The sequence below is a fragment of the Dendronephthya gigantea genome, unplaced genomic scaffold (genome assembly GCF_004324835.1).
Source record: "Dendronephthya gigantea isolate DGI-Jeju-01 unplaced genomic scaffold, DenGig_1.0 000029F, whole genome shotgun sequence".
NCBI lineage: Eukaryota > Metazoa > Cnidaria > Anthozoa > Malacalcyonacea > Nephtheidae > Dendronephthya > Dendronephthya gigantea.
Genome location: NW_021163039.1, coordinates 1212973 through 1231390, shown reverse-complemented (window position 1 = coordinate 1231390; position 18418 = coordinate 1212973). Strand labels below are relative to the sequence as shown.

Genomic DNA, 18418 nt, shown 5'->3' with positions numbered 1-18418 from the left:
TACAGTAATACAGCCGAGAAAAACGAGCAGAAAATAGGGAAAGTTTGCTTATTTTCGTCGTAAACATTGTCATTGATTATTGTTCTATTATTAGGTTAAACCAAATCTAATGACTGACTTCGTTCTGCAACAGAATCCAGTCCCAGTTTTGAGTATTTGAACGTGTCCTGTTCGGTAATGATTTGAGAAAGAAAGGGAAACTATATACAAGGTTTGTTGATGAAGTTTATGCTTGAAGTTTAAAAACCTCAGCGGGAAAATACCAAATATTCCTCACTTGCTCAGTATTACATATAACAGTCACTTCGTTTGCTATAATAACCTTTATTATATACACAAGCGCCAGATATGAGGTATGCTGCAATTTCATTGGTTGGCTACTAGACAGATGTTAGCTCATATCTGTCTAGTAGAGAAAGTAAACAAAATGGCTGAAAGATTTGGGAGTTGAGTGAAATAGAAATCCAAGCTTTAGTTGATAATAGCACACCAAAATGCACCGAAAGGGCATCGAAAGTTTGTGTATATAATAAAACAGTTATTCTGCTCACTCTCGTCGTATATGGCCGATAGCCAACTCGGCGCTATACGCGCCTCGTCGGCTATCAGTTCATATATGACTCGAGTTCGCTGAATAACTGTTAATTATTTTGCTTATATATACATTATAAGTCAACAGGCTATAAAACATGCATCAGGACGTCAATCGTATCTGAGAATTGGATCTCGAATTGGATCTGATCATGTGAACATACCAATTAGGATAGGGGGGGGGGGCTTTGCCATACTTTTAAAAAGGGGGATGTCTAATACTACCGACCGCGAGCAATAAGTTAAAATGAAATGAAAAACGAATTCTCTGACACAAAAACGTCTTAGGCTTAGCAGTTTTTGGATTGTTTAGATTAAAACGAAAGGAAAATTCATTCTATATATTATCTATTTTCGTATAGTGTATTTTCAATATTGTCTATTCTTTTCTGTTTTCTCATTGCTATAATTAACAAATAGATTACAATGAACCGTTGTCTGTTCAGTTATAGATACACGGTATGACGTCATATGTGATAAGAACAAAAAAAGTGGCCACGAGCCGCCGGGGCGAGTGGTCACTCTTTTGTTCTTATCACATATGGCGTCATACCGTGTATCTATAACTGAACAGACAACGGTTCATTGTAATCTATTTGTTTTATATAATAAAACTGAAAAAAATCCAAAATTAATTGAATTATGTGTTTGCAATTTAAAAACAAGAAAATTGCTGTGACGTCATTCCGTATATAATGAAACCATATCTCATATAAAGAAGAAATGCAGTATTTACTTACGTTTTCACTATTCCATAGACTTTTTTTCTGTCAACGATACTGGGCATGTTCATAGGGAATTGCAAACTAGCCTTCATCTTGTTTTTTGTCTCGCTGTTATTAATCACATTCAGTTTCCTCAAAACGGACTTTACCCTTTAGAAAAATGGACCTGAATAAAAGTGAAGAAGAAGTTGTTAACTTTTTTAAAGAGGCTGTTAACAAGAAGGACCTAGCTGTTCAGAGTGATCTGCTAAAGAAGTTAGCTCAGATTTATGTTATGAAGTTTGATGCAGACAAGGATGTAACTAACTTGAAGAATTCCGCGGCACTTTGTCAGGCGTCGATAGTCCGGGATAAAAGTGGAAACCACCACAAAGAACTAAAAGCCATTGTTGAAAATGTTGAAGAGAAGATGCTGATGCACATGTTGCAAGGAAATGATCCGAAATGTGATGAAAATCGAGATGATTCCCTTTCCTCGTCCTTGGCCTCCAGACTGGAGATAACAAAAGGATCCCACATACAGGAACAGAATAGCACGAACAAACGAAAACTTCAGGCGATTAGAGAATGGGCCAGTAGTCAATGTAAGAACATCATGGAGACTTCGTGGAAAATACCTGAAGAAGAAGATGTGTTTCAGAAGCTGGATCGAGAAGTTTTATTCATCCAACAAACCAAGGCATTATATGTTGAAATTGAAGTAAAGATGCGTTCCTTTATCAGTCATCTCATTCGTCAGTGTCAAGACGTACTTGGCAAACCAAGTGGTGAATATGCTTTCCTTGGACTGGGCTCGTTTGCTAGAGCTGAGATCACACCTTGGTCCGATCTGGAGTTTGTTATCCTGATAAGGAATGATGACGACGGTACAAAAAGGTATTTTAGAAACCTGACCCACCTGCTTCACCTGAAAGTAATCAATTTTGGCGAAACGCTTCTACCAGCGATGGGCATAAAGTCTCTGAACGATTTCAGTGAAGGTGGAGATGACTGGTTCTTTGATGACATCACTCCGAGTGGTTTGAAATTTGACGGAGCTATGCCTTGGGCCAGCAAGCTTCCCACAGGTCGAGGGGCAACCAGCACCAAACCGGCTGTTGAGCTTATCTGCACTCCCAAACAAATGGCCAGTTTCCAAGAACCAGCAGAAGCTAAAACTCATGGTTATCATTTGGCAGACATGCTTGTTACACCGTCTTTGCTATATGGAAGCCCAACCTTGATGCAAGAATATTTCAAAGAAGTAAAAGAAATCTTGCAAAGGAGAGCACATGAAGCGAGCGATTTGATCCATATGATTTCCGAAGTATATAAATCACATTTGTTTGAAAGGTGTCCTGACACAGTCACAGAAGCCCATGTACGGTTCATAGATGCCCTGAAGTATGACAACGGTAGGTATCTGACATTCCCTATGTCAAGATACAAAACGAAGTTTAGTTCCAAGAAGGATGTCTACAGATTTCCAAGTGCCACTATTGATAATTTCAGGTTACTTGGGGAAATCAAAAGTCAGAATTCCTGGGAGTTTATTGAAGCGAATTTCAATCAATTCGTTATAATTGAAGCAGCTTTGCTCCTAAGTATATCTGTGATGCTTCGTCTCACCGTGTACTCCATACAAGGCTGCCAAGTTGAAGACACGACCACCTTGGGTCTGTTGAGCGACGATGCATGGCTGTCACAACAGAGGAGAATTGTTGTTTTCAACCCTATCGCAGTGGACAGGTTCTATGAATTGCTGAGTAATTTCATGAGCAAGAACACTGGGATCCTCCTGGGTTCTTCCAAGAGTCTGTCCGCGTACAAACCCACCGAGAAGGAACCACTTGGTAGGGTCCAAAAGTTACTCGATTGCAATAAAACCGAAGAAGGTCTACAGCTGGCAAGGGAGATAATGGATACACACGGATGGAGTTACGTACCGGATTCAGCTCATGCCGACCGCTATGATGATATTGTCAAGGCATTCCTCCATAACAAGGAATATGATCGTGTACAGACTATGTGCTCCTGTTTGCTGAGTTTTGATGAACTGCCAAATCTGTACAGGGTTGTTTTCATGGTATATCTCGCGCAGTCGTACATGTCTCTGGGAAACATAGACATTGCCGTGACCGTTGCCAAGCAGGCATTGGAGGTTGCAACTGAAAAAGGGCCGCAGCGCAGTTTTGAAAGAGTTTTGTGCTTGGATGTTCTTGGTGGTATGTATTTTCTCCAGAGGAAACCAGAGGATGCTGTGAGAACTTTACAGTCAGGTTTGGAAATGATTGATTACATGGAAAAGCACATCGTTGAAATTAATCATGAGGTCAGAGCAGCAGGAGTGCAGTGGACTGGGCATTGGGAAGAACACGAGCTGTATGATGAAAATTTTGATCAGCGGTTTGCCTATAAAGATAGAGATGCAATTGCCGGATTGGATATGGAAATGAGTAATGTTTTGTCAACCGTATTCCTGCAGATGGAAAGGTTCGACGAGGCTCTCACCTACGCAGAAGCAGCATTAAAGAGGTTCGAGAAGACCTTTGGCAACTTGGCACATCCAAGGAAATCGAATTGCCTTATCAATTTGAGTCAAATATCAATGAGACAAGGAAATCTGGTCATGGCAAAGAAATATATCGATGATGCCAAGGAGAATCTAGATAGCATGATGCCCACGTCTGCAACAATGCAACAGTTATTGATGACCGAAGGATTGCGAGCTACAATATACAGAATGCTTGGCCTATCACCACAGTAATTTTTAGGACAAGAAACTTGAACAACACCGGACAAATTTTGTAGAACATAAATAGTTTTCTTAAAACATTGCACGAACTTCCTGCACATGCATGCCCTTAGAACTATGGTTTTAGTACGAAGTATAATCATTCGCACATAACTGATACGAAATGCCAACTTTCAAGGAAAGCCACCGGTGAATTTGAAACTACCGAATCTGAAACGAAATCAGCACTGTAACATGGTCCTGATTCTGTCAAAGTAAAGCTGTGGCCATCTTGATTGGTAACTCGATGCTGACTGACACTGCTTTAATCCAAACAGTTATGTTGTAAAGGCAATAGGATTGTAGTTGATAGAAACAAGGGGGAATTTTGTTTTAAACGAATCAGCAAGTTTGTTTACATTTTTAGTAACACAAACAAAATGCATAAGTTTTGATAAAAAGTACAATATATAGCATTTTACATGAAGTATTAAAAATATAGGCATTCTGATTGGCTTTGCCTGAAGAATGTAAACAATAGAAGTTAATAGACGGATGCCAGGATGTTAATTAGTAAAGAGTGTTCGAAATGTTAGGAAAACGTTAGAAGATCGTAGAAAATGTTCGTATTTGTTAACTTTAGATGCCTCAGGAGTAGAGTTGCATTGCAAGTTGCAAGGAATGTTGCATAGGGTAACACCGCATTTACGTTCCCGGGCTACAAAAATTGGCTTTTCTCATCTCACGATGACGAATGTGCGCCATTTTTGGGGTACTTTTTTTAATTGTGATCGCGAGACCTTGTCAGGCAGTCAGGGCGGCTGTCTTTAATTTTAGGCTGAATTTATTGTTCAAATGGTCTATGGACGTACTCTTAAAAAATGCTTCTTACATTGCTATTATTGTTTAAAAGCATTTAGGAAAATTGAAAGTACCCCAAAAATGGCGGATATTCCGTATTCGTCATCGTGAGAAAGGCTAATTGCCCAAAGGCGCGAAAAAGGTCTTCAACATTCAGTTCACGAATGACGTCATCCGCGAATTTCCGCTGGACCGATGATACGCGGGCTCCTTCGAAGCAAACATGGTACTTCGAGAAATTGGAACGTTTTAAAATTGGAAGCAAAATATCGAAATTTTCGTCGTTTTTCTCACTCTGAAACCAAATCAAGATATTTATCGAAAAGATGGCCAAGCTTGTGAGGGTCTGTCGCAACAACGAGGAGGAAAGCGACTTGGAAAACTACCAAATTCCCCTTGTTATCGACGAGGATTTGAAAGTACGTTATTGACCATAGTATTTTATATATTTGCTTAATTTTATTTATCGCTTTCACCCGCTTTATTTTTCATGCGTGACAAGACAGGAATGTTTTCGGCGAAGCACACGCTCTCTTCGATAAATTACACTATTTCGATCATTTTTTCACCTAATCTGAGCCTGTTATTTCAGTAATCGTCGGATTTGTTACTGCGCCGTGTTAATAAGTTAATAGACATTTATTAGATATTTAAAAATACAGTTTCACCGGATAATGACATCCTGTTACAAGTCATTAATCTCAAAGTTTTCAAATTTTATTTCTTTGAAATGTAAATATGTACGAAGCTACTGTTATATTGCTGTTTATGTCATCAGAAATATGTGTCAAAACATTAAAATCAAGTGGTTTGCATGCTTCAAAACTTCAGTCTATTAGATTTTCATTGTTTGTCAAAAGTCAAAATACTTTAATTCTACTCCTCCTATCAAATCTGCCCCACCTATGATGCTAGGCCCTTAATATTAGATACTTTGCAAGTGCAATGTTTTTATATTGAAGTACACTGTGTTTAAATATGGAAATTCCAAGAGGGTAAAATTGAACAGTTTTGTGCAGTTAGGAAAGACAAAAATTTAAAAAAAACACTCACAATATATTGTAAAGTGAGGGGCAAAGCTGGGTTCAGAAATTAAAGTCAGGCAACTGAATGTTGGCAAAGGGCATTCTCCTGGTCAGAAAATCAGACATTTTATAAAGTAGGTAGTTTTGAAATAATATCTTCCATGACAGCACAAACTCTTTTGCACTGGTCATTTTGACAGGCTAGGCCAGTTCCCAATAATTATATTCAGGCCTGGCTATATAAATAATAAACAGTTCTACTAAAAATTAACAGGGTTAATTTAGGTTGAAACGTTTAAAAACATAAGGTTTCAAAGAGCAACAATAAACATGACTTCAATGGTTAAAATGTTTGGTGTTTCTTTCTCCTGTCAGTCAATTTCATGTGTGAACTTTGGCCTGATAATATGCTTCAATGAAAGATTTAAACATGGTGTTGTAATTCCCCGATGTCACGCTGAATCAAAGTGATTTTTAAGTGTGTTTAAGAGAGTGTATGTTTAAGTGAAAAAATACATATTTCATTTGTATTCTCTGCCATAAATTGTGCATTTTCCATTACTTTCAGATGATCATGGAAATTCCTCCTAAGGAAATGCTCTCGATGGATGAACTTTGGGATTTTGGAAGTTTTGATGATTTTATGAGGGTAAGTATGTATTTTAATAATGTTAGACAATTTTACTTAAATCAGCCAAAAAGTCCCCATCTTCTTAATCCTATTTAAAGAAATCTGCATGATAAAATAAGTAGTTAAAGCAATATAACCTACATTTTTTTCTCATTTATCTTACCTGTTACAATAACTAGTTAAAATATTGTCAATTAGAATAAATCAGTTGAAAGGTGTGGTATGTGCTATAAACATATAGTTCTCTAGAGGTTTTAGCCAAGTTGTAAAGAATATTTATATTAGTTATAAGCACTAATCCTTTATATATATTGAGTACCATTTATTCATTATTAATTTATAGAATAGTGAATATAGAATAATAAAGAATAGAATTTGGGGTTCATTGAGATTAATATGCTCTGAAATGAACATATATATGGAAAATAAATGTTAAAGAGTTATGTGAGCATAAAATTTTAATACAAATTACAATAGGCAGGATGTTCAAGATGCTGCTATGTACGTTAAATCAGTAAACCAAACCCTTGTGTCTGTTAATTTTTTATGAACATTTTGTGAACATTTAATAGCGTTATAAAAAGATGAATGTTGATGAACTGGCTGTATCATTTATGGTGACTCATAATGAAGTCTTATCATTTCTTTCTCAAACTGTTCCATGTGTCGGTTGTCGGCAAAGGTTGGTGGGAGTTAAGCACAATGATGGATTTTTACGTATGCAAGGGGATAGCGAAACTAACAGCAAAGCTTATGTTCCTTGTAGTGTTGAAAAGTTGTACAATCACATCATGAAGACGAGCCAACCTGCTCTGGAACCACTTCATATAATGCAGTCTGGAGGTAACGTATGAATCATCTAAAGACGTATCTTAATAAATCAGTTTAGTGATAGGAAAAGATTAGGTAAAAAACAATGATTTAAGGATTGAATAAGCTTTGGATGTTTCAAGTATAGACAACTAAAATGTTGTAATTCTGACAGTAAATATTATATATATTTAAGAAAAAAAATGTTGTTTAATTAAACCCCTTTAATGTTTTGTGTAGTACTTACAATAGATCCATCAATATTGAAAAATCCATTGTTGCTCCATACTTTTCTTTATTGTCGTGGGTATGTATTATTTAAGACAGATCTTATTGTTATTGATAATGCATATGACTAAGGTGTATGAATTAATATTGTGATGGTGGTACTCTGAGTATTTCTGAATGCTACTCCAGCATTAGATCTTATTGCTTTTGGTTTTACCTTTCACTGCCATTTTCTCTTGCTAACTGTTAATAACTTGATCTTACAATGGTTTTCTTAATCTTATACAGTTCAAAACTAAACGAAATCCTTGAAAGTATTCCCAAGTGCAGGAGAAACAGGTTACAACATGTTTTATTGAAACACTGCATTTAAATTGCACAGAATATTAGAAATATTTCCCTTTTTTCTTTGTTTTGTTATTTATATCAAATTCCATATTTTTAGGCGATGCCTTCTTCACTCACTGGAAACTCATAAATCTAGAACACCAATTGGGTAAGCTTTTTGTAGGAAAAAATTGTTTACAATTTGTTCAAAGTTCTTCAGATAATTCTAGCCCTCATGAAAAATGTCCCTTCTCTCTAAAAACATCACTATGGTACCTGCAATTAACTTCTAATTACTGTACCTCTGACTAGTATTTCTCTCTCTCTCTCTCTCTCTCTCTCTCTCTCTCTCTCTCTCTCTAATGACCCCTTTTTCTAAGAACCCAATGTTCGTATATCCCTGGATTTTTATCATCAAGCAATTTTGCAGAGATACAATTAATTTTTTCTTGCTTTTCATCATAACATTTTGACTTAATCATCATGAATAAATCACTTAATGCGCATCTATATGTCATTAAAACTGCTTATTATATTTGTCATGTAATCTCATTTTTCTGACCTTCCAGTTTCATGAACAGTACATTTGAAGACAGACTCATGCATTTGTTTCGACAGGCCACTATAATACCCTGTCTAAATTTTTATTCCATTTTCTGAAAGTTCTCTCTATATTTAATTCCCCCCCCTCACCTTAGTTTGCTCTGCCTCCCCCCCTACCTCATTATTTTTTGGTTTTTCCACGCAATAGAAAGGAAAAACTGTTCTTACAGACACAGTAACAACAGCTATTTTTTCTCGGCTTTCTTTAGATGTTGGGTTGATGTGTGGGAAGCTTTATCTCAGAAATGTCAAGACGAGGTATAGTTGACATTGAGCGTTGACTGGTAGTCTCAGAAATGATTCGAAGATTAATAATTATATTGGACTCTTGTTCTAGGTATTGACCATCAACTCTAATACACTTTTGGATGCGTTAGAGAATCACCTCAGGAAAAACAGGTACAAATAAGTAGTTTGAATAAATTTATAACTTGTAATTAAAAGATAGAAGACTCAAGCCAAAACAAATTTGAATTGATTGTACAAGGTGTCTCAACAGAAAAGCCAATCAAACTAATGCCATTTGCACGAATCTAACGGCCGTTCGTATAGAACTTTTCCCGTGCAACTTTCTTTTCTCGTGCATACAAAGACTTGATTTCATTAACATGTAGTTTCGGCAAAATTTTGCAGGTCTGAAACGGACCTAACCATTCCAATTGTGTAACTTTTAGACGGCGAGAAAGAGACGATATTTAGCTAACTAACAGTACATTGAAATGGCCAAATAACTGTGTGTAGCGTGTGTTACTATGTCTATAAACTGCGTGGAGAAAACGACATTCTGTCACCATTGGGAATTGAGAGGACATTCTTATTGGCGCGCGCACACATCAAGCTCATTAAAATTTGCCTCGTCTCGCATTTAATTGTTAAAGTTTATTTTAGATCACTATTTTTTATTTCAGTAATTTTCGGTAATTTCTCGCTGTTATAAAATAAAAAAGGTATCAATGGAAAGCTCTTTTATAGCTACAAAAGGATCTAAACTTGAACTAAATGCATCCTGAATAAATGTCCGTTAATTTTCGGGTTTTTTCGAGACACGCTGTACTTTAATTACGTAAAGCATTGATTAGTTCTACTAGTTTAAGATATTAGTTTTAAATGCAAGGCTTTCGGTCCCGTTCCCGGCCCTTCGTCAATGCAATAAGGAAATAATCGATTTGTAGAAAACTAATACACGTTGTGTTTTACAAAAATTGATGATTCAATTATCATGTTATCATGCAAAATTTCAAGAATATTATTATCCTGGGGCCGGTTGTATCAAGCCCGTTTAGCTTAATCGGTGGATAAGTCAAAATTAAATAACACTCTTACATCTCTCTTGAATGAATCAACTTGAATATTATGCACTGAATATGTAGTTGTAAACCGTATTTTTGTATTAAGGTTAAAAAGATTTAGTTTGCTTGTTGAATAAAACGATAGACTTGCTTCCTATTTTGAACTTAACCACCGTTTAAGCTAAACGGGCTTGGTACAACCGGCGCCAGGGGCCGGTTGTTCGAAAGGCGTTTAGCTTAAACGGTGGATAAGCCAAAGTTTCAAATTACTCTCATACATCTTGTGAATGACTAAATCTGCATCGTATGCATCAAATATGTACTTTCATTGACAATTAAGCTATTTACATCAAAATATTTCAGCTCAGTTGTTCAATAAATATATAGTTTTGTTTTCCATTTTGAACTTATCCACCGTTTAAGCTAAACGCCTTTCGAACAACTGGCCCCAGTACTTTATGTTAAACAAACAACTGATTGAAGCTGTTCTGTAACTTTTCAGGTTTTGTACAGAGTGCAAGCGTAAGGTGTTGAAGGCTTTTGGCATTTTGACGGGAGACATAGAGGCCGAAAAAGTAAAAGGGTTAGTTGATGTCCACTTTCACTGACACTGTGTTGAAAATTTGATCTTCGTGTGACATTGATACGGATATTTTAATATTTTTTCAACAGCTATTGTCCAAGTTTATACGAAGGATTAAAGCCATGTCCGCTTCATAAGCACGTTCATGTTCCTTGCGATGTTGAATTTTTGACGGTTCTTTTAGAAAAAGCAGAACACGAGTTGTCAGGGATGTAAGTAAATAAACGTATTTGTTTTATAGGTGCTGTGTATTTTAATTGTGATTGGTTCATTCGTAGTCACATGACTTTATTTAAATGCGATGTTTCCCGCCAGGGAAACAAGTGAAATATTGTTGCCCGCATACATATATTGTCATAACAAAGCAAAGTGTTTTTTTAATCAAATTGTTGTGTAACATGTATGTTTTTGTGCCTATATAACAAAGCACTTAATGTACACTACCTCGGGAAATAGTGAGTTTTGTTTTCCCTCGAGTCTCAATGTTTTCAACATTGAGACTTTTTGGAAAACAAAATTCACTATTTCCCTCGGGAGCATACATTAAGTGTATAATAATTTGCTACTACTACCAAAGATGGCCGTCGCCAGACCTTTACTTTTTGTGGGTTCACTAGGTTGTGATCTGAGTTTCTTTGAGCAAAAATTCCGAACGGCGCAAATGAGAAATGCCATTTCTATAGTTAGCATCGAAACTGGGCGTCTCATTGAAACGACTGGTTGGCTAAAGTTCCATTTTAAGTAAGCCTTCTTCTTTCAGGAGGCGAGAAAGACACGCAAAATCTATGGACACCGCCCAAGAAGAGGTATTAGGAGATAAAAATACATATAATAGCTTAAATTAAAATAGATTAAATATTTTTTGTTAGTTGGGTACTTTTATCGTTCAAATAAAAAACTATCGCGTTTATTTTGAACTGAGATACACAATACTGTATATTTCGCAACTTATATAGTTTTTAGCGGAAAGAAGATTTGTATACACTTGCCAATTAATCGTTTTCCCTGTTCTTCCAACTGCAAAGTGTTAGAAAAACGTGTGTGTTTTGAGAAGTGAAGAAGCAGTGAATTCATAAACTTGTGATGTTTAGGTGCTGACTTGCCTTGCTGTTTTTATGTGGGAGAGACTCCATCATTTGTGGCAGAAATTACGTACCGAGGAGCAAAGTTGGCAAATGTTGTATTATCTTGGAATAAACACTCTCAGAAGGAGCTTTGAGGTTTGTTTGCCGGTTCTTTGCGTTAAATTGATAGCTGATGCCATTATTTAAGTGAATAAATGTGTTCTTATACCCAGAAGGGTTAATTTAAAGCCGATTTAGACCAGTGTAAGTCCATTTCTAATGTTTGTTTACACAATAAGAAAAAACGATAGGAGACTGGTGTATAAGTCTCTGAATTAGCTTCAAAGATGGCGGCCATATAACCCTCAGTTGTCGTTCAATCTTCAAAAATGCAAACAGTGTGATTATTTCATTTCATTAAAAATTGAGCATCTATTTCATATAATGTAATCTTGTTCAAAAAATCGCCACAAAACACAGGCACATCTTTATTTTGTGGAACGTACCAGTTGCGTTCACCCAGCGAAGACTGCCATTAGTGAGCTTAAGCAAGCGATGTTGTTGACAACCCAAACGGCACGAATAACGTGAAACGACTGGGTCAAGGATTGTGATTGGTGAAAAACAAAGCTTTAATTCTGGTCAACGTACATGTTGTCAAAAACGTCACTTGCTTAAACTCACTATTGTTAATGAATTTACCAGAAATTTTCGGCGGCCATGTTGAAAAAAAGTCGAACCATACGGTTCCAGATTTAAACGCACTTTTTTGCAGCCAATAGCAGCAGCTTTTCCAGCGTAGGTGTGAGGAAATATTGTGTATGATATTTCTTCATCGTGGTCACTTTAATCGAAATGAAATCGCCCCGATGCAGGTTTCCGTGGAAGAAAAACAAGGCATGTCAAGATTTGAGCAGGTCGTTGAAGAAATTTTTGAAGAAGAAAAGGAAAAAGAGGTGAAACGCGTCCAGAAGCGTCAAAAGAAACGAGCTCGACGAAAAGAGAAATGCAAATTTGGCCATCTTGCTTCGAGCGAGACCTCTGAAGAGTGCAAGGAGAACAAGGAAAATGGAATGGCCTGCGAGTTGAAAAATGGTGTCGAGGAAGAGGGGGAAAGTTGTAAGGTCGGGGAGTCGTGTGAAGGGGGTGAGAACGAACTGTCCTCTGTTCACGAACATTGCAATTGTAGTGACTCTGGAATTTCGAATGGAGAAAATTCCGAGCACACAAATTATAGCTCTGAAAAGTGGCCAAAGAAGGCCAAGTGTGATGGAGATGCAGCTTTTGGCAACGAAAGTTGTCATCCCAAATCCAGATGCCACGAGGAAAGACAGGAGGGGGACAAACCTTGTTCTGAGCAGGAGAGCGGGGAGTCGAGCCCTCGGCTCGAGCATGGTTGTGGTGAGGTAGGGTCGTGCACCGACCTTAAGGATGAGTCCTCCAACGGGGACCCTAATAGCTGTAATCACGACGAGAACGTGGAAGTGTGTTGCCAAAATGGCTGCCAAAGTGATTCAAATTCCGATGTCGAGGATAGACACCATAATTTACCAGTTGATGACGAAGAAAAACAATTGCTTCTTTCCATGGGGTGGAATTCGGCTGAACCCTGTCAGGTAAGAGCTTGAAGTACTGATCTTAAATAGTACACGGGTATTATACAGCTTGACATACAATATGTTTCCTATATAGTTGCTATATCCAGTGTAGTGTCAGATGAGGGCTTGGTTGTATAAAACTCCTTGACTATATTTTGCATACTTAAATCTTAGCTAACTCAGAAATACACGACTCTGATTGGCCAATTTTGTTCTTAAGTACAGTTAAAAGTTAACTAGTCCCAAAGTGTGCTTCATGGAAAAAATACAAAATGAAGGAATTTCCCAGTGATTGACTGCAAAACACTACCACCCCTCGATGCCGCTAGACACATATCTTGCTTGAAACAGAAGTAAAATAAGAGAATTTTTCAAATAATGTAGTGGATATATCTGTTTAGACTTCTGCCATAATTATGACAATAGTAAACGTCTCTCTTGCAACTTTAGGACGACAGCCGTGTTGAAACAGACCACGAAATCTCTATAGAAGAAATCTTGCATTTTAAGGCCAACCAGAAGCAACTCATCAACCAAAGACAGAAGTTACGCGAGAAGTTAAGAGAGCAGTTTAACAGCTTAAGCGTTACCGCGCATGCGTCACGCTAAGTTTCGTTACGTTGGGACAGTGTCACGTGACTTTCAGACCATGTCGCGTGCAATGCATAATTATAGAGTTGACGAATTGATCGGTGTGTTTGTTTCTCGTTAATCTGTTCACTATTGATATTTTAACCGCATGCTCGTGTTTGAATAAATAACCTGAAACCAAAAAAATTCTTACTGTTCATTCTTATGGCATACACTATGAAACTGCCCGAGAAATTGGTGCAGTACCACCAGCCAGAAATTGGTGGAGTACCACCAACCCAAAATTAATGTAAATAATTCAGGCTGAGAGTTCAGATTGGTTCTAACATAACGAGTTTTCAAGCACATTTTAACCTTTGATTGTTTCGCTTACACAAGAACCAATTCAGCCTGAAGTAAAAAGTTGTAAAGTTCTTTCATGTACTTTTTAATTTCTATGCACTGTTCTAATCCAGCTTTGTCAGCAGCTTTATCGTTAGAACGGTGGACTAGGTTTGAAAAACTGAACCTGGGGCAAGCTGGTTTTATTCGCAGGTTTTCTATCCTGCCAAAGTTGTGACAGTATAGTCAGTGTTGGTAAGCGCTGACTTCAATGACTTGATGACCAAATTAATCCTCAATTTTATACCGAAATCTCGGGAATTTTAGAGGGTTTTTTATTTTTTTATAACGTTAATATCGTCTTTTGGGGGATTTCGGAGACGAAGATGTTAGGAATGTAGAGGTCAAAATTTTGATAAAATTGTTTATTAATAAACAATTATATCAATCTTACGGCCTTGGACAATAAAACTGTCCAAAACTTTGCTATAAATAAAAATAACCTTTTGAAGTCCTGAAATAATGGTAATGTTTAAAGGAAATGTTATATTTACAATGCAACCTAACACATATAGGAATGAAATGTCTATTTCTCATAAATTTCAAACTCTTACTGACACTGCAGCTTTTTTTGGACAGCTGGAGGAGTTTCAAGCTTTGCAAAAAATTTGAAGGAAAATTTTTGACGGAAACATTTTGGGAAAATAGTTGCCCGTGGTTTGTTGCCAAAACGGTATTTTTATTTTTCAAACTTTCCCTCAAATTGAAATTCTCAATACTTTTGATCTGACATAAATCTCAATTGTAGTATTTTCGCACAAAAAGGTTTTGTAATTTGTAGCTGAAGTTCACCCTCTTAAGAAATGACGCACCTGAAACTCTAAGGCTAGTGTGTTGTGCTGGCCTGTCATTCACGAAACCAAATTGTTTGTAATAATATTCTTCAATGTCGATACCAACTGTGAAGAATATGGGCACAGCACAACATTGTTCAATTCTATTCATATTAATATTGCACCAATTTGATAATAAAAAACTCCCAGTAAATTATCTGCAGAAAAAGCAATATTATTATCATGTTTTATTTACACATTGCAGCACCATACAGATCTAATATTTAACTAACAAAATCTTCTGTATCTTCTTGTGTTCTAAATCCATAGTTGCACTACTGCACGCCACTTAAATTGATGGAATGAAGAGCTAATGAAATCTCAAACAAACATAATATTTAATCTTTTTGCAAGTTTGCAACTACAGTTCGCAGTGTAAAATATAAAATCCTCCAAACACATTTTAATAGAACAATGACTTAAGCTAAAAAATGAAAATGTCCTTTTGATATTGTTTATAGTTTTTAATATGTTTAATCTTCTAACTCTTGGTCCTCCACATCTTGTAATTCACTGTCACCAGGTTTGCTGGTACCTTGAAAACAAAAAACTTATAATCAATACAGCTGAATTATGCTAGGAAATATGTCAATTCTTGTTGTCTGTGAGAAATTTTTTTTCACAAAATAGCCATATTTTTGTTTGGTTTGTGTGGATGTTTTTTGACAAAGAGAATGGTGACAGATGGGGTTGAATTTGGTGGAAACATACAAGGCAAGTCACACAGGACTGATTGGCTGTACATCAGCTTGAATATGGTGAGCAGTGGAATAGCCAGTGATTACCAGTGACAGGGTGAGAATATGTGATGTAAATTTAAGAAAAGTGGACATTTTTATTACTATAATGCCCTGGCTATGTTCAAAAAAACCACACCATTTCCTCTCATCATATTTGGCTGATAGCTCCTATTAGCTCATATATGACCAATGCTCATGGTATCTCTATCATATAATATATGTAACTTGTTGAATGGAAGTATTTTACGGAAATTTGAGAATTTTGCTGTGGTACTTACCATCACTGTCTGGTTGCATGTCTGCCGTCCATAAAGTTAAATTATCTCTAAGAAGCTGCATAATTAAGGTACTGTCTTTATACGAATCCTCCTCTAGTGTATCCAGTTCTGCTATCGCATCATCAAAGGCGTTCTTGGCCAATCGACATGCACGATCAGGGGCATTGAGGATCTCATAATAAAACACAGAGAAGTTAAGGGCCAAACCAAGACGGATAGGATTTGTGGGTTGGAGGGAGGCTGCATCATCCATTGCCTCCTTGTATGCGACGAGCGATGCTTCTGCAAAGCTTTTCCTATCGGTGCCACTTGAGAATTCTGCGATGTATCGCTTGTAATCACCTTTCCTAAAAAAAATACAAAGTATTAAAATGCAACAAGCTCTGCATAAGAAGAATTAAGAAAGAATCTGATTACAGTGATTATTTCCAATGTTAAAAAATGCATCAAGCCAAGTGCATATGTTTGTTTACTAAAAAAATCACTAACACAGCCAGCTGATGGAAAATGGTCTTAATTGTGCATACTAATAAAGGCTTTGTATTAAGGCAGGTGCATATTTGACAATTTACTGTCCACTAAGCGAGGTTTTTTGTCTCTGATTGTCCAAAATCATTTGCAGTACTCTTAACGGTCACTTTTATCTAAAATTTCCCGGAAATACTACTCAATTTGATAGTTTAAAAAGCATCCGAGTTTGAAGGTTTGAAAAAGTGGAATAGTGCCATATACAAAGCTACGGAATGTAAAATTTTTACCGAATGCAAAATTGAGTAGTCCAAAGCTGTATAAACGTTTGCAGAGATTGTTATAGTTTTATGGACCTTGTGCATTACCGCAGAGCTCAATACCTTATCTAGACATGATACATTATCAGAAGACAAAGTTAAATTGTTAAACTTTTCAAAAACCGGAAATCGGTTTGTTTCATGCGAGTTCTCCGCATTGTATCGAGACAAAAAAATAGTGTATTTACATTTTCTTGTAAAAGACGAGCGACTCTGTGTTCGTTGCCGACGTTCCCTTGATTAAGTTACTTTCCAGAAGATCGAGTATGTCGTTGCAAATATCTTTGAGCTCTTTCTCGATCTTTTCGCGACATTCTTTGATTATGGCCAGCTTCTCTTCAGACATCGCTTTATCCTTTCCCTGTTCGGCTTCTTGCTTTTCCTTGCCTTCTATAGTACTCACAATCCGCCATGACGCACGTCGAGTTCCAATAACATTTTTATAGGCGACCGACAACAAATTTCTTTCCTCCGTATTCAATTCAATGCCCGTATTGGCAACCTTCTTCATGTATTGCACCATTTCTACATAAAATACAACGTCTTAGCGGGTTTGCTGACTCGCTTATCCGACGTCAGGGACGCTACGTCCGTTGACAAAATAACAAATTGCATTTCGGCCTACGCGCAACCTTTTTAAAATTAAACTCTCCGCGGTGAAATTTAATTCGACCGATAGGCATACGGGAGAATGTATCATCAATCGGCATTCATGAATGTAAATAAAGGCCATAGTTCGGCATGAGTGAGAATTTATCAAGGGGAATAAGCCACCCATAGCAACTAAATCATCGGGAGACAGTGTAAAGTTTAAGTACACCAGTGGGAAGGAAAGCTAAGTCAACATTTACCGTCATATCTTTCAGCCTGTTCGGCCAATTTCGCCATGAATACATCCTCGTCTTTGTCCGCCATCCTACTCTCTACGGATGGATTGGATTGAAAATATGGATACAATCTCTTCCAAATATATTGTTTTCAAAGACGGGTCGCTTACAAGGCAATGGACAACTTCTGGGCGTAACAATGTCACGTGACCAGAAGACGCCATAGCAGAATAGATATCCGCCAGATTCCGCTCATGTCGAAGGCTTTGATGTTTGCGCCTAAAATATTCCGAACCTTGAACCTAGGGTCTTTTGAAATATTCCGCGTTCATGTTTTCGACTTTTCGTCTAAAATGTAAGTGCAAACGTCATTTTCATTTTTCACGCCATCCCGCTGTGTGAAGCGAACCATTTAAATTGATACATTCATAATTCAAAAATCAGTCAAAGTCGTTAAGCTTTCCTGCCAACATCACTGGTGCATTTAGGGTAATTCAAAATAGATTATAACACCTCACATTTGGTTTCAAAGTAAAATCCGTTCTGCGCATCCATTTTGCTCATCACAATGTGAGACTATGTGAGAGGAGTTCTGATTGTGCTAAAATTACCAAACCCACTGCTATTCAACATGGTGAATAAACAGATGAAAATTTTTATTTGTAGATTTGCATTAAAAACCCGGGATTTTCCTCACCGGCTGTGGACAAACTTGCCAAAAGCGTGGAAGTTTTGCAACTGAAAAACTCGGTAATATTTCTCCGAGTGCTGCTTCTGGTAAACTCTACTCTGTTTCGTTTCGGGATTGCAACATACTACTTGGGGTGAAGTAGGGATATAAGGTGAACAGTGGATGCCAGCTGGTGGGCCATATATTTTTCGCGTACAAATTATACGAAGCCCGCTAAAAACATATTGTATAAAAGCATATT

At 37.1% G+C, this 18418-nt stretch overlaps 3 protein-coding genes across 3 annotated transcripts; 2 read left to right on the top strand and 1 right to left on the bottom strand.

Moving 5' to 3' along the window:
* Nucleotides 1–127: 127 nt before the first annotated feature.
* On the top strand, nucleotides 128–4484 carry LOC114524103. Its single transcript, XM_028545220.1, has 2 exons — nucleotides 128–211; nucleotides 1473–4484. The coding sequence occupies exon 2, from the start codon at nucleotides 1477–1479 to the stop codon at nucleotides 4060–4062; it is 2586 nt and encodes an 861-aa protein (XP_028401021.1). The 5' UTR covers nucleotides 128–211; nucleotides 1473–1476; the 3' UTR covers nucleotides 4063–4484.
* A 622-nt stretch (nucleotides 4485–5106) lies between these two features.
* LOC114524094 (gametogenetin-binding protein 2-like) lies at nucleotides 5107–13812 on the top strand. Its single transcript, XM_028545211.1, has 15 exons — nucleotides 5107–5309; nucleotides 6484–6564; nucleotides 7119–7228; nucleotides 7313–7389; nucleotides 7597–7663; nucleotides 7873–7923; nucleotides 8030–8080; nucleotides 8724–8772; nucleotides 8852–8913; nucleotides 10306–10386; nucleotides 10476–10598; nucleotides 11147–11192; nucleotides 11478–11606; nucleotides 12326–13066; nucleotides 13499–13812. The coding sequence occupies exons 1-15, from the start codon at nucleotides 5217–5219 to the stop codon at nucleotides 13655–13657; spliced, it is 1920 nt and encodes a 639-aa protein (XP_028401012.1). The 5' UTR covers nucleotides 5107–5216; the 3' UTR covers nucleotides 13658–13812.
* A 1195-nt stretch (nucleotides 13813–15007) lies between these two features.
* On the bottom strand, nucleotides 15008–17695 carry LOC114523891 (14-3-3 protein epsilon-like). Its single transcript, XM_028544952.1, has 4 exons — nucleotides 17511–17695; nucleotides 16848–17184; nucleotides 15872–16218; nucleotides 15008–15388 (listed from the first exon to the last, which is right to left on the bottom strand). The coding sequence occupies exons 1-4, from the start codon at nucleotides 17572–17574 to the stop codon at nucleotides 15327–15329; spliced, it is 810 nt and encodes a 269-aa protein (XP_028400753.1). The 5' UTR covers nucleotides 17575–17695; the 3' UTR covers nucleotides 15008–15326.
* Between the last annotated feature and the right edge of the window lie 723 nt (nucleotides 17696–18418).